At 39.5% G+C, this 15,784-nt stretch overlaps 2 protein-coding genes across 5 annotated transcripts; one reads left to right on the forward strand and one right to left on the reverse strand.

Moving 5' to 3' along the window:
* The first annotated feature begins 6,353 nt into the window (after positions 1–6,353).
* nfe2 (nuclear factor, erythroid 2) lies at positions 6,354–12,174 on the forward strand. 2 transcript variants are annotated; one of them, XM_042492583.2, is made up of 4 exons: positions 6,354–6,627; positions 8,495–8,573; positions 8,658–8,795; positions 10,405–12,174. In XM_042492583.2, the coding sequence occupies exons 2-4, from the start codon at positions 8,526–8,528 to the stop codon at positions 11,677–11,679; spliced, it is 1,461 nt and encodes a 486-aa protein (XP_042348517.1). In that variant the 5' UTR covers positions 6,354–6,627; positions 8,495–8,525; the 3' UTR covers positions 11,680–12,174. The 2 variants fall into 2 exon arrangements, with proteins under 2 accessions (XP_042348517.1, XP_087938279.1); XM_088082153.1 differs by lacking the exon at positions 6,354–6,627 and adding an exon at positions 6,681–8,378.
* hnrnpa1b (heterogeneous nuclear ribonucleoprotein A1b) lies at positions 11,854–15,752 on the reverse strand. 3 transcript variants are annotated; one of them, XR_015777502.1, is made up of 12 exons: positions 15,598–15,752; positions 14,940–15,056; positions 14,683–14,829; positions 14,379–14,589; positions 14,195–14,290; positions 14,039–14,089; positions 13,903–13,962; positions 13,694–13,828; positions 13,435–13,569; positions 13,281–13,353; positions 12,050–12,116; positions 11,854–11,971 (listed from the first exon to the last, which is right to left on the reverse strand). XR_015777502.1 is itself a non-coding variant. In XM_088082154.1 (11 exons), the coding sequence occupies exons 1-10, from the start codon at positions 15,616–15,618 to the stop codon at positions 13,292–13,294; spliced, it is 1,035 nt and encodes a 344-aa protein (XP_087938280.1). In that variant the 5' UTR covers positions 15,619–15,752; the 3' UTR covers positions 11,854–12,116; positions 13,281–13,291. The 3 variants fall into 3 exon arrangements, 2 of the variants coding, with proteins under 2 accessions (XP_087938280.1, XP_042348518.2); XM_088082154.1 differs by having other exon boundaries at positions 11,854–12,116; XM_042492584.2 differs by lacking the exons at positions 11,854–11,971; positions 12,050–12,116 and adding an exon at positions 12,803–13,120.
* Positions 15,753–15,784: the final 32 nt, after the last annotated feature.

The following is a 15,784-nucleotide window of genomic DNA, read 5'->3' on the forward strand; positions in this document are numbered from 1 at the left end:
GGGTTCTGGGTTCAAACCCACCATCCCAGGGTCTGTGTGGGTTTTCTCCAGGTTCCCCAATTACCTGCGCCAGTCCAAAAACATGCAGGTTAAGATAAATGGTGTCACTAAATTGCCTGCAGGTGTGAATGAGTGTATGTATCTATGTGTCAGCTCTGTGATAGTCTGTCCGTGTCCAGCGCGTACCCGCCTCTCGGCCAATGTCATCTTGGATAGGCTTCAACCCTCCATGCAACCCTGTACTGCAACAAGCGGTTATGGAAAATTGAAATTACCTGGTAAATGAGTCGTATTGATTAGGCTACTTATTAAAAAAATCTTTACCTTTGAAGTGTTAGTGTGTCATAGCTGTTAAATTTAGGACCTTTTTCCTCAAGACATGACATGAAATTTAGTCGGACAAAAAGTGCAAAATGTTACCTCACATTTATTGAGTATTATTATTATCATTATTATTATTATTATATATGTTTGTTTTAACAGTGCATTGAGGTTAATGACAGGGTTCAAATCCACAATGTGAAGCCTACAGGAGTCAAACTAAATTATTATTGTGAGCCATTAGAAATTTGGCAACTGAGACAGCTGCTATTTTTTCCATTGTTTTAAAATTGGACGGCATGGTAACAAAATAACAACAAAAAAAACATCATTTACAAGCCACTTTAGCTTGCTTGTACTCATCAACATCTTTTTTCAGGATCCTCCTACATTTAACCAACTCCAATTATCTTAGTTCCCACTTCTGGGAAGCATCTGGAAACCCAGGCTGATGGGGATTTCCCTCTATCTCACTCCGTAAATGACATCACTGCCTGGCCTTACTGTAAGATATTTTTGGGCTTGAGTTTGAAATAATACTGGAATATGTAGCCTCCAGAAAGCAAGTGGTGTACAGCCATTATTTAAATGCAGAAAGTGTATGGTAAAAAGATACAAACTATTCATAACACGACTGCGGGCAACCAAAAAATGTTGCAATACTGCGCTATGTTTACACAATTCAGCCACTAAGATTTCAAAATTACCCTGACTGGAGAGGAAACAGTGTGTTGCCTTGAACTAGCTCTTACTTATAGGTTAAAAGATCAGATGTGATTGCACGCCACATCACGTTAGAAGTCAAACACATTCATACCCTTATATGTATTTAAAAACCATCACAGTGATGATGATGATGACTGACGGAGTTGGTGATGACGATGAGTGAAAGTTGCATAATGAATCAACATGTATGATGAATGAACATGCAAAATGTATATAACGATCATTATATATTTCAGTAGTAACAGTGGACTTCTGATTATGATGGTGCTGGAAACAAACCATCAAAATCATTTTTTTCAAATAAGTTGTACAAAATGTTCAGAGCAACACTTTATAGAAGAATCCTAACGAATAATGCATGAGTGAAGCGTACGGTGATCTCTTCAGAAAATCTTGAAGCGCAACATGAGGTTACGGTTTAGCTGCAGCTTAAACAGGCGCATCATTTTGTGTTGAAAAGTGGTGGAGACATAAGGGCTTTTAAACATTGTCAGCATATACTATTTTATGCATAGAGTAATAGAATAATAGAGTAAATAATTACAGCAGTTTGCCTGAAAACAAGAAAGCCATTTATATCTACATAGGGTGTGGATCCTTGTCTGCAGTGCATCTTTATGTTGCACTGCCATGTTTCTACAATAGTCCAGACCGAACTGGCTCTAAACAGGGCCGTTCGTGTTTCTGTGTCAGCCACTGTAGTTAGCCGCCCCTCCTCGGAGAGCAACATTGGAGAAACATTGATTTATAATGTGAAACTGCTTTATTCACTGTTTTTACCGGTTTAAATCACCAGATCCGTTTGTTTAGGAGAGGAGACCTCTGTAGATAATTTAGCTGCAGGTGAAAACTTCCTGAATGTCCAGATATTAAGTTGTCAGAGAAAAAGTTGCACACACATTAGCATGTGCTGGGCAAGCTGCCTGTCTCAGACACGTTACACAGCATGCAGAAACAATGGTTTGTAACATGAAACTGCTTCTTTCAGTGTTTTTACCTGTTTTTATCTTGTTTTTTTTTAATGGTCTTGGCTTTAATAACTCATATGTGCTGTCAAGTTCATAGAGAGAAGGATAAACTGTGATAAGAAGAAGAGGAGGTTAGAGGGGACTTTTTTAACCTTACTTTTTTTGGGGAAGTACTTTTTGTAATTTACATTGTATTGTATGTTTTCTTATTTTGCATATAAACGTAAGCTATTTTTCTGAAATTTTCTTACAAACTTAAAAAAGGTCATGATGACGAAATCAGTTATCTCAAAAAGTAGGGGGCACATTTCTGTAATTTCCCCACTGCAGATGACACCTATGACCTGAAAGTTCAGCAGACATTAACCCTATAGCACTGTGTTACAATCTGCATAACACCCTGTTTATTGCTCTCAAAGAAGTAGAAAATGAATAACATATCAAAATGAATAACATATCAATAGAGAGAATGAAGTAATGTGATAGTACTGGCTGCTCCCCATTTTACAGCTTAAGCCAGCAACCACAGCAGTTAGCAGTTCCCTTCCTAAGAACCAAGAGCTCCTTTTATCAGCATTAAGCAGAGCTTCCGCCAGCCAACATCCTCCTTTCCTTACCTTCCCTCTCTGTGTCTTTACTACCAACCAGAAGTGAAGTGCATGGTTATAAACACATTGCTTAATCACATGTATGCAATTGTCTATACACGCATGCATATAAATATACAGCTCCTTAAATAAAAAGTAAGAAAGTTTTTTCTGTTCAATTTTTGTTTGTTTGTTCTCTTATTTGTAGCCTATTTCACAACACCAGTTACATAATATGTAAATTTATAAATGTAAACATGAAGGGGAAAATCTGAAAAAAACATTTTAGAAATACAGTGCAGCTGTTACAAAACTTTATCTTCATCTAAACATCTTGAGATGGGCGCAGTGACACTCAGAAAAATGATGTTGCATATTCAGGTTCCTCATTTTCAGGTAGTGACAGTGTGTGACCAATCATGATAGACATTTTAAAGGAACAACAGTGGAAAGGTTATCTCTAAATCCCATTTCCATCTGCATCAGTTGCTCTGAGGAGGACTGTGCGCAATAAACATCGTTTTGCAACCTGCTTATATGAGAGATTATAAATGCTCAAAATAGAATATGCATCTTTTAATATCATCCACTAGGATAAGGTAAATACATATCAGATGAACAGTGCACTTATACTGCTGCTGGATCAAATTCACAAAGTTGAGAATAACACAATGACTGATGTTTTACCCTTTTTATTTCCCTTTTTTCAGTGTTATTTTTTTATGAAAATTACAAATTAACAATGGAAAAATAAGTTTAAAAATCCTTATTTTAAAAAAAAAAATAAATTACCCCTAGTTAGTTTGTTAATATAAGAAAAATAATAATACTCCATCTGCTCTCTCTATTTTTTTTTCCTTTCCCAGAAGCTGACTCCAAAAATATTCTCATTTTGATACCACAACCCAAAGCAGACACTCATTTTGTTTAGTAGTGAGGTGGTTTTTCCACTCCTGTCTGATACAGCCTTCTGGATGCTCAAACAGAACCAAATATGCCACATTCCTCCATCTTTAATAAACAAATGAAATGCCACGGAAAGACCAGAGAAGGTGGGAAACAACCAAACGGACGAACTTGTCTAACCATTAATTTCACATACAAATTCAACACAGCCTTGTGTAAAACTCAATGATCATTAAGATTATTTAAGTGAGTCAACTGCGGGCAGTTCCCAGCCAACATGTCCAGTCTATTTAAGAAGCAGAGTTGTTCTCTGAGGTGCAGAACAGGAAAAAATCTAACAGCGCTGAGAGGTTCAGGCAAGCTGGAAAGCAGAGATGTCAAAGATTAATTGAAGCAAACAAACACAAACAGGGAAAGTGGGCGTTGACCTGGGAACTGTGTCCAGATTCAAAACCGCTGTGGTCGCAGTAATAACAGGGTGCTCTTTGGCATGCTGGGGCAGTGGTTGAGTCAGGGGCTGGGTGCTAGGAACTTGGGTTGGGAAGTCCCTTCTTTGATTCCTGGTAGACATTCACCTTTCTTGACTCTGTCAGCCACCTACTTTTTTTCCATCTTAGAACAATGACAAAGAAAACATTGAGATTTATGTCTCCGTGGGATGTGATATTGTAATGGACCAGACAAAACCTTCCATGTTCTCATGGTTTTTGGATATACAGTGCCTTACTAAAAGTCTGAGCTCTATTTTTGTTCATTATGAGCACAAAAATGTATGTTTATTTCACAATAAATTGTCAAACTTCTGGTCAGTATACAGAACAAACATTTAAATAAATTTGGCTATCATAAACTTATTTGTTAGCACACTCACACCAGCTTTATCTTTTGATGTTTAAACATAATGCTGCTGTGAATCCCATAGAACATACAGTGTTGTATATCTATATTAGACTTATTTACACTGTAGCTCCAACTTCTGCACAACTACACAATCCCTTCATTGCACCTTTTGTACATACATTTTGTGTTCTTTATATTCTTTTTTCATTTATATTATTAAATTGCTTCTATATCTTTATCTTATGTCTTATACTATTTAGATTCAATATTTTTATTTTTCCTTTATGTTAGTTGTTTTGCAGTAAAACACCAAGTCAAATTCCTTGTATATGTAAATGTACTTGACCATCCTGTACATTTTTGTGTTGTTTTATACATTAAAGTCATCATGTGTTATTAATATAGAGGGTGAACACTTCCAATCAGTTATTTTAATAATAAAATAATTAATTATTTAAAGTGTGTATATTCTTCTTTATTTGTACTAAGAATCGAAAATTACTAACAGTTTCAACATACTGTGTGTGTGCGGTTCATTGGAGATTAGTTTAGACTCAAAGCACTTTTGGTCTCTGTTCAACAGTGTCAAAAAATAAAATTCTCTTGCTACAATTCAAGGAAGAATGTTATTCTGAAATCTTTTTCCAGCTTTGCATTTCTGAGAATTAGAAACTCTGTGTAGTTTTAAACGCTTTCTCACATTAGTACTCTGCGTACATTTGTTTCACACTTTACTACTGCTTTCTGTGCAAAGGACTGCAGACTTGTTCTCTTTATAAAAAAAAAAAGAAAACAACAGATTAGGGATCCTTTATATGAGGATAATTCTACAAATATGCCACTTTTCATCTGCTTGTTTTAAAAACACAAGTATATTTAAACTGTGATATTTGTGAATTTAAAAACCAGTGTATGGTTGTCCAAAGTATGACTTTTATAAAATTTGGGCTATTTTTAACTTAGACTGTATTTTTTTATCAGTATATTTATAAGAAACCTGAGTATGCTAGTTGGAGTACTTTGAAAGCAACCACTATGAATTTTGGCAATATGAATAACCTGATTTCTCTGTACTCATGTAAACACCATATCCTGAATACAATCATAACTGGGATACGCTTTATAAACGGGTTATTCATGTTTATATTGTTCACAATGCTCACAGTAGGGAGTCTTTCTGTGGGCATGAATATCTTGCGTATTTCATGTCATGCCAATTAGTTTCTAAAGTCATCTGTGTCGCTGTGAGACAGACGGCTATCTATTACTGTGCATAAAGATAAATTGCTCTATAGAACAATAAATACGCAACATCTTTACTATCAGTAATTGTGTGAAAGCTGTGGCACAATAGAGCAATTCTGCACAACACATAGCCTTTGTGAGTTCCCTGCTCACAGTGCTTCAGATCAGGGCAATGAGGGGATTTTTTTGTGAGGGATTTTAATGGTCACTTGCTATGTAAGACACGCTCCCCTCCATTCTCCCCCTGCTCCTCTCTCTCCCTTGGCGGTTGCTCTGCCAGATAGAGGAACAATGTAGTCTTTCTTACCTGTCGGAGGGTGTACATTCCATCTCCGCTAAACTAAGTCTCAATCCTGCCTCCAACCCACTCCTGCACCAACAGGGCCCTCACTGCAATGCCGGCTCCAGGTGCTCCACATCACACTCATACCGTTCATTTGGGAGGATTTGAACGGACGCAGTTTTTGTACCGTTTGGCCAGGACAAAGACAACAATCGGGCTAGGTTGCACTCACATTTAGTTGTTTAATGAGTTTGTGTATATTATAGTAACAGCATAATTAGAATCCAAATCGCCTACAGCTTTTTTTTTTGTTTTTGTAAACACCTACTACTTCAGTGTGGCCTGAGAGAATGATTGTCGTGGAGTATGCCAGACTGTTGGTTTGTGGTTTGTCATGTGGGCAAAAGGGAAATTTGGAGGTTGGGGTGCAAGTGTGCTATTAAGGATACAAGAGTGCAAAAAAATTGTGGTGTGGGTGCATTACAGGAAGATTGCGTTTGTCTGCACAGAGCCATCCCATTTATGCCGGTGGCTGTATGTGCAGCTGAACAGACAGACACAGACAGTTGAATGAGAGATAGAGCAAGAGGCCTCAAGTCAGCAACACCACAGCATATGTGGAAAAGGACAGTCTCCTTTTACTTATTTTTTCCTTCTCACCACCAGGATTGTGCTTCACATTTTAAGTTTTTGTTCTTGTTTTTTTTTTTTTTACTCATCACTTGTTGGAGAAGCAGAGAATGTTGCTCAGGTATGTTCATTCACATCTTTGTTCCTCTCTTTTTTGATTGTTTGAGCTTACAACATTTCCACTTAAATGAACTCTCCATTGCAGTATATTAAGGTAGATGTAACACAATATATAATGACTTTACATGTCATCATGTAACAAAGTGAGCTATTGAGCAATGTAATTATACTGTTGCTGAAGCTTCCAAGCATTTAAGTTGTAAATAACACGGTTAAATACTATAATGACACAGTGAAATTGATTTTCGCAAATTAGACCTTATTTTAACTTTTGTGCTAAATTTGACTCACTGTTTTCTTAAGCTTCTTCATTTTACTGACTGAACCAATGAATAGAGTTTTGAGCTTTGACAGTGAATTATGATAAAGGAAACAGCCTTAAGAAACTTACCACAAACACAACGCCGGTTATAGCAGGATATAATTGTTATAACCCCATATTTCATAACCTTTAAATATTACAGAATAATTCATACATGACAGATGACAGCACATAGCCTCATAGTTTTCACTGAAATAATAACAAATTTAATGCACCTAGTTCATTTAAAAGGTCAGTGAGAGGAAATTTGAATTTAAAATCTTAAAAAAGAAGAAAGCATTTCTTCATGGATTACACCATTGCCAAGTAGAATTACTTGAAAAATGTATGTCTGAGGTGAAGCACAATTTGATTTTCTCTATCAGATCTCAGGTAGTGTAATTGATCCAATCCATTTAATTCTCGTTAAAGGCAAAACTTGCAAGACCGCACACTTCATTGTGACACAGCCTGTTGTTTCACTCCAATTAACCTATGATAACTTTTAAAAAATGTAATTGTTCTGACTTCAAAGGTACCTGCATCCACTCCCTTTGCTGTGTAGTAACCACAAAGCAGTTATTGTATCATTGTCAGGACTTGCTTGAGGGTGCCACTTGATGACATCACACTTTGTCTTTATTCATGGAAAAACTCCTGATTGTTTTCTCAACATTTTTATTGAATGGACATTGTATACGGAATGACATATGCAAATTATTAAAGTGACCTTTCAACAGTCAAAAGCTTGATAGTAAAGCCGTAATTCCAGCCCGCGCAATAGATGAATTCTCAGTGACTCAGGCAATACAGCAGACTATCACCAATATTTTGTTTATCCGTGTATTTAACAGGGGTACACAGATAAGCACTGTTACACACAAAGAAGCAATGCAACAGGTATAGGGCTTCTAAAGGTCTAGCCAGTTTGCATTCCCGTCAGTGGTTGGATTTTAAATTTGTTAAAACACCTTAACAACAGATCGGACTAAACAGAATGTGTTTATGTGTATATGCATTTGTGTTCATACAGTGCATGTATGAGCTGACGTGTGCAAATATGTGTGAGCATAATGTAAGCTACAGTATGTAAACCTTTAAATTCTGATTTTGTTTTTAATGCCGTGCAATATTTTCAAAATTCCGATATACAAGTTGGAAAACTATTTCAAATAATGTCTTTTGTTTGAGCGTAACCAAAACAGTTTAAGGATAACTGCCGACATGTTTGCTTTACACCAAATTTTCCAGAGCAGCCATCAGGCCCCAGTGTGTCTTACAGAGCACACTGTTTTCCCGCAGATTGTCTTATCAGGGGTCGGCATAGCTGCACCCAGGACAGCTAATGGGAGGAGTCAGCTCAACTGAACTGAACCCTTCATGTGCTCCTAAAGACCCCACACAACAGTCATTTATTTGGCAGCGACAGATCTACCGATGTATAATGTGCTGTATGTATTACAAATGTGTATAGTGTGACTTCATGGTTCGCAGATGTCTTCTTTTTTTTGTGTCACAGTTTAGATGCCGCAGGTCACAATAACCGTCTGTTCTATGTCCTTACCAGCTTGATCTGTTGCAGCAAAAGCCTGTTCTGAATGTGTTCAACTGCCAACTGTGTTCTCCCTCTGAGGAGACCCTGTGAGGTAAGTCTGTCCAAGACACCATGTCACAATCAAGCCTGAAATAGATTTATGAATGAGATAATCAATTTTCTTTTCTATTACAAGGTATTAGGTACTCCAGGCAGGCTTTGTGGGGGAGTGTCCATGTCAACTAATTTCCCTGGAGCCAGGTCTCATGGAGCTGCTCAGGACGCAGAGATGGATGTGGCTTGGCAGGAGCTGATGGCCATCACAGAGCTGCAGGTAACTCTTCTGCACTGACACACGCAGAGCACAGTGAAAATCTAGTGTTTTTCCAATCAAGACAATTACAATTTTATGCTTTTCAGAACACACCAAGGTCTAGGTACACACGTAAGACACGTGGGACACTTTTGGTAGATAACCAAGAAAACCAGCTTAAGTTCTGAAAACAACCCTAAATTCAACTTTTGAGCTTGCTATGTATCGGTACTATCTTTCCATAAAGAAAATATGTTGAAAAATATTTTTAAAAATCTAGACGCTAAAACACAGCAAGATCCCCTTCCTCAGCATTTCCCTAAAATGCTGAAATACATTTATTTAGTAGGTCATTTACTCATTAAATCATCCATATCACCTAACAATTTGTGTATATATATATATAGAGAGAGAGATATATATATATTTATATTCCAATTTTTCTGCCATACTTTCCCAGTTCTTTTGTATGTGCCATACTGTCCAATATGGACCTGCATGTGTGTGCTTGTCTGTTTGTAACAATGCTTGCTAAATCTTCACTATTGTGGTTGACAAGAATTCAGTGCATTATCTTTAATATTTTTTAAGTGACAAAAATATGATGTGACAGGGTGGCACACCATAATAACTTAATCATTTAATTAATAACTTAATTATATGGCACATGGTAGCCTAAACATTTGCAGGTTTTGCTTCAGACAAATGTCACATTTTAGCTGAATGTTCTCCCTAAAAACCCTTTCCAATTAAAACATAAATGTATTGTAAAAAAAATATTTTGGATTACATGTCAAACGGTGACCAAAATTCAACATCCTTACATACATTTAAGGTGTTAAACCCTTGTTGTTTCCGCTGCGGTTCTCTTATTACCAACATGAGAAAACCAACATGTCACATGGCTTTTCTGAAAAGTTCTGTTACTGGTGATTTGTGAGTATTTGTGCTACCCATGATAGTAAACTCAGATCAATCAAAATTACATGTAAAGCGTAAAGTATAATGTTTTGTTCCTAATATTAAAAGATGTCAAAACTGTCCCATTTTACTTGATGTCCCACATTGACTGACTGCTGAGGCCGACACAAGGTGGAGTGACTCAAAATGAACGTATTTCATCAATTAATTCTAACCAGTGATGAACATATGTAGTTCTGTGTCATGTTGAAAGACAAGTATGACATACAATTGTAAAAATGTGGCTCTTAATAATGACTTCATGAACAGAATATGTGCTGCATTCTGCATACTAACTGTTAAAAAACCAATACACAGTCAACAGTGGGAGGCAACAATGAGCCATTTGAGTGATGGCAGGATGAAGAGATTTTGAGAGGGGGCAAGTGCTGTATGTTGCTAGCGGCCCCCTGCACCGCACAATACCCATCTGTTTCCAGGTGAAACCTGATCACGTCTATGAGAGCTCCTCATAGGCGATGGGTGGCGTGCTGAAACAGGGGGCAAACTGTGTGCTATATAGTGAGGCAGATGAAATGTGAAAAAGACACTAATTTACTTAGAGGTCTTGTACTAAATTAAATTAAATGTAGTAATTGCCTTCAGTCATTTAATTGCTGGTAATGAGGTGTATACAATCATATTTAGTATCTGCTTCTTTGTGTTGCAGGAGTTTGAAGTCCCAAGTGAAGGCTCCTATGAAACAACACAATACCAAACCATGGAGCCCATGGTGCCTATGGGAGGATATGGGATGGCTCAGCCACATTCAGAGCCTCCTCCTGCTGCCACTGAGCTCAACTCTGCCCACACTTATGATGGATGTTACTCTGGAGAAGTGCCTGCCTGTCGTCTAAACACCAACGTAGAGTTGGTGTACGGACACTCGGACTCTCAGCTCAATCAAAGAATGCTCCCCATCTCTTCTCACACGCAGCCCTCACATGTTGCTGTTAGGGAACAGATTTCCAGTCAGGGGCACAGGAGGGCCAACGCTTGCCTCTCTCAGGACCTACGTCAGCACATGCTGTGGACTACACATGGACCAGGTTCACACTCTCGACCAGCTGATGATCTAGAGTCAGACTCTGGTCTGTCTCTGGGTTCTAGCCCACCTTTAGCCTCCCCAGATAATCCTGTTGGTGGTGCCCCAAGTTACCCGAGTGTAGAAATAGGCATGACATATAGTGATGGTGAACCAGACATCATGGCTGAGCACACCAGAAGAGCACACGTCCATTACCCCATGGACTACCAGAGTCAGTCTCACTCGTATATACACTCAGGTGCCCATCTATCCTTTTATTCATCCCATCCCATTTCATCTCAAACACAACCCAATGCTTTGACCCCTCGGTCAGTGAAACAGCAGGGCCAGACCTCTGCGCTAAGCAACATGTATATTGACTCTGGAGTGTCCAGCAGAGGGAGCCCACAACATAACATGTACATGAAACCACCAGGAAGTATCTCCACCCCAGCTCCGCTGAGCAGAGACGAGCGGCGCGCCATGGCTTTGAAGATCCCATTCCCCATGGAGAAGATTATCAATCTACCTGTGGATGACTTCAACGAGCTTTTGACACAGTTTACTCTGACAGATTCTCAACTAGCACTGGTCAGGGACATAAGACGGAGAGGGAAGAACAAGGTGGCGGCTCAGAACTGCAGGAAAAGGAAGCTTGAGAGCATAATTCACCTTGAAAGAGAACTGAACCAGCTGCAGGCCCAAAGAGATCATCTGACACAGGAAAGACTCGAGTTCCAGCGCAGCTTGTCCTTTATCAAGTGTCGCCTTACAGACCTATATTCTGAAGTATTTTCTCACTTAAGAGATGAAGATGGACAGCCCTACTCGATAGATGAATACAGCCTACAACAGACACCTGATGGTAAAATTTATTTGGTACCTCACACAACTATGCAAAAAAGGGAGCACTGCTAAACACATTATTTAATGCCCTTACAAAAGGTAAACTGCCTGATTGTGCCAACTGAAAAAAACTGTCTGGATGTTACATTTCATATGGTTAGGACTTAACCCATTATCTAAAACTTGCCATACATGTATCAATGGACATTTTTCATGCTCTTAAAAGTGACTGAAACCACACCAAAGTGCCATAGAAAAATACTTTATTAAAAAAGTAAGACACTGCACAGCAGTCTGTGGTAAAAAGGAGATAAAAATGTATATAAAAAATAGTCTTCATCACCAGCATAATTGTTCAGGAAACCTGTGAAAAAAAAGATTATAATAAAACCAACTCTGAAAGACCAAAAAAAGTGATGTGCAAGGTTTCAATGATTTTTACCTGATAGACTCATGTCACTGAAATGCAGAAATGAAGTCAGGTTTAGGAGACCATGTGAGGAGTTTTCCTGGAAAGCAGAAATGTTAAGTGAGTAAAAAGCAATCTTTTCCACAAAAAAAAAGAAAGTTCATCTTTCTTAACAGCATGCAATATGTTGCAGGACCTCTATGCACAAGGAGGCCAATTTTACCAGTCAACATTGGTGTAAGTCATAATAAAACTTGTTTGCACAAAAATGTTACGTCATTACTTGGCTACACAACTTACTACCAGCTACATAACAAAATCAAGACATACTATCAGTAGTTGAGAAGTCTGGTCTTACCTACTGACAGCACTTAAGCCTTTTGGTAGCTGCTGCCTGCTAGCCTCAGGCTTCTGTTCTCACTCTCCCCTGCTTCAATGATCCTGGCGGTGGTTTTGCTACTTCTCTCCCTCAGCTGGCTTCCATGACTAGCCTCAAAGACTTTGCATGTAAGCTAGCATCTTCCAGATGATGTTTGCAGAGCTCAGGGTAGTCTGTACCAAGTGATGGGCTCTTTATGACGAAGCATTGTGCACCACTTCTCCTTCCTCAACCGGTCAATGCATTGACTTATGGTGTATGTCGTGACAGTGCAGGGCTTCTCACACATCACAGAAGTTTTTTTTTTTGGCTCCTCACATACGTATAACATGTCCCTGATCCCACATTGTGCATCACCTAATAAGTGAACCCTCCCTTTCCCAAACCACTCAAGAGGCTAACAAGACTTTTAAAAAACTGAAAGATGGTTTATTTCAGCTTGATTGGATGCAGTTACAAATAAAAACCAGAAAAAAAATCTACATAAAAACCTCATTGGAATGCTTGCTTTCCAGAAACACATTTAGATGGGGAAAAAAACAAAAAAAAAAACACAAAACGTTTAAATGAAGACCCTCTGTGATTTATCTACTGTACATCTCTTCTTGCAGCAGCTGTAACCTGCCACAACTGTTTGGCTGAGCAGATTTAGGAGGTAAACCTGCAGCTGCCCTGTCACTTCGCTTGCTCTCCTCTCCTTGCTCTCCTCTCCTAAGTACTCAGTCCTGTTGAACAATACGGAACAACATTGTTAACTGTGCACTGACTTTGTATGACCTGAGATCCAGAGTGAATTTTTTTTTTAAAGATTAACTACACTTAGCGAGTCCCTGCAACTACAAACTCTGGTTTTATGATACAAATTTAATGCCATCCAGTACTTACCAGTTCACATTTCAAAATCGTCCCATACGGCCACCATATCCTCCACCGCTGTTGGAGCCACCTCCGTAGCCACCTGGAAACAAAGAACAGAAAACTCAGCTTACAGAAATTTGCAGAACAGTATGCATCCTTGTTTTTGCTTGCTCCATCTTACCATAGCTCCTGCCACCACTGCCGCCACCACCACCACCACTGAAGTTGTTCTTCATTGGGCCAAAGTTGGAGTTGTGGGGGTCGTACTGGCCCATGTTGTAGTTATTGCCACTGCCGCCGCCGCCACCACAATTACCTATGAGATTTTATTCACAAGTAAGAAAGACTTAACACATCGGGAACACAGAATGGGTATAACATGTTACTAGTACTGAGGCTTGTAAGTCATCATGGCAGATGAGGGGATCCAAAACACTTACTATAACCGTTGCTGTCATAACCGTTTCCACCATAGCCCCCGCCTCCTCCACCACCCTGGTTGTAACATTGGTTATACCCTCGGTTGCTGCCGCCATTATTATATCCACCAGGACCGCCGGGACCACCTCCATAGCCTACAACACAAAATCTATCAGTATTTTGACAGGCTTTAATAGTTAAATAGTTACTGAAAAAGTTGCGTACTTACCGCCACCACCGCCACCTCCGTTGCAGTTGAAGGGACCATCATCAAATCTGCCCCTGCCACCTTTGAAGTACAAGTATACAGAGTCAGGCTTCACACACAGCATATCATTTTAGATTATTCATGAAAATTAACTTACCTTGATTGAAGCCTCTATCGTAGTCATAGGGTCTTCCACCACTGCGTCCGCCTAAACCAAAACACAACCATTAATTCTTAAGTAATGAAGATTGTGCCAATGTTTTGAAACCACTGTTAGAACACTAATCTGGATTAACCACAAACTGGAGCTTACCTGCTCTCATTCCCATGCCTGCAGTCTGCATCTCCTGTCTGGTGAGGGCCTTCCTCACTTCACAGTTATGGCAGTTGATTGTGTGATATTTCTGGACTGAGGAATGGAAAAGGTTTCAATTTACAGCTCAAACCATTTTTTTAGGTAGCACACTGCAACGAAAGCAGAGAACACTTCTACTTACTGACAATCCTGTCGACTGAATCGTGATCATCAAATGTCACAAAGGCAAAGCCCCTCTTCTTCCCCGTATTACGGTCAGTCATGATATCAATGACTTCGAGCTTTCCAAACTGCGAGAAATAATCTCGCAGGTGTGACTCCTCTGTATCTTCCTTGATGCCCCCAACAAAGATCTTTTTCACTGTTACATGGGCACCTGGTCGGTTTGAATCCTGTGATCAAAGACATTTGTCAGCGATAACTATACACATCCTTTTATGCAGACTTCATTTATTTCGGTTTCAAATATGTGATGTTTGACTTACCTCCCTGGAAACGGCTCTTTTAGGTTCAACAACTCTCCCATCAACCTTGTGAGGGCGGGCAGACATGGCAGCATCAACTTCATCCACTGATGAGTAGGTTACAAAGCCAAAGCCCCTGGACCTCTTACTGGTGGGATCCCTCATGACCTAAAGAAAAAAACGATTTACTACCAGTGTTGCATACTAATCCCTGCAAATGCTGCTATTAAATATGTGCAAAATATAAAAATGTGACGGGGTGATGTTAACCCACTTACCACACAGTCTGTAAGGCTACCCCATTGCTCAAAATGAGCACGCAGACTTTCATCTGTGGTCTCGAAGCTCAAACCTCCAATGAACAGCTTGCGAAGCTGCTCCGGCTCGCGTGGGACCTAAACAAAGGACAGAGCAATATACAGGCATCAGGGCGCATCCGCCCGCATTTAAGAAGCACACGGTGGCTTTTCAGTGAAGAGATTCCACAATAAACTTCCACTTCAATGTAAAATCATTTGTTAATCTTATCCTGCGTCATATTTTGAAAATTAGGACAGGGTGGGGGATGGAGAGCCGCCGCCATTAACGTTGGGGGGACAGGCCTGCTGGTATAGCGCGCTTTCAGCCGCAGTCGTATGAAAACACAAAACACGCGTGTCTGCTAATATGGCGTTTGTGCATTTCGGTTATTATGACTTAAGATATGCGTTTAGTGATTTTTTTGTATGTTTATATAGCTGCCCGCATGGACAAAAGGCCACGAGGACCAGCTGCAACAAAATGGCGGCTTTACAAGGCTTGATAGCTGCGGTGGCTGGAAAAAAAGTAGTCGGCATTTAGCATTACGTGTTATCAATGTTTTCGCATTCGCGACCGTTTGTACATACCTAACATGCACGGGAAAGACATTAAACGTTCAGTGAATACAAAACTCACGTTATTCGCGCTATTCGCCATTTTTTCAGGCAAATCCTTGAAGACTCCTTGTGAACAGGCCGGAGAAGCGATCTGCGTCAGTCGAGCACAGCCAGACTCTCGACAGTAGAATAAATAGCAAAGGAAACTCCTCTTCTACGCAACGATTGGTCAGTAGTTCCCGCTGCAGTCTGTCGTCAGCACTCTT

The sequence above is a fragment of the Plectropomus leopardus genome, chromosome 9, assembly GCF_026936395.1.
Source record: "Plectropomus leopardus strain MGB_pleo_1.0 chromosome 9, ASM2693639v1, whole genome shotgun sequence".
Lineage (NCBI taxonomy): Eukaryota > Metazoa > Chordata > Actinopteri > Perciformes > Serranidae > Plectropomus > Plectropomus leopardus.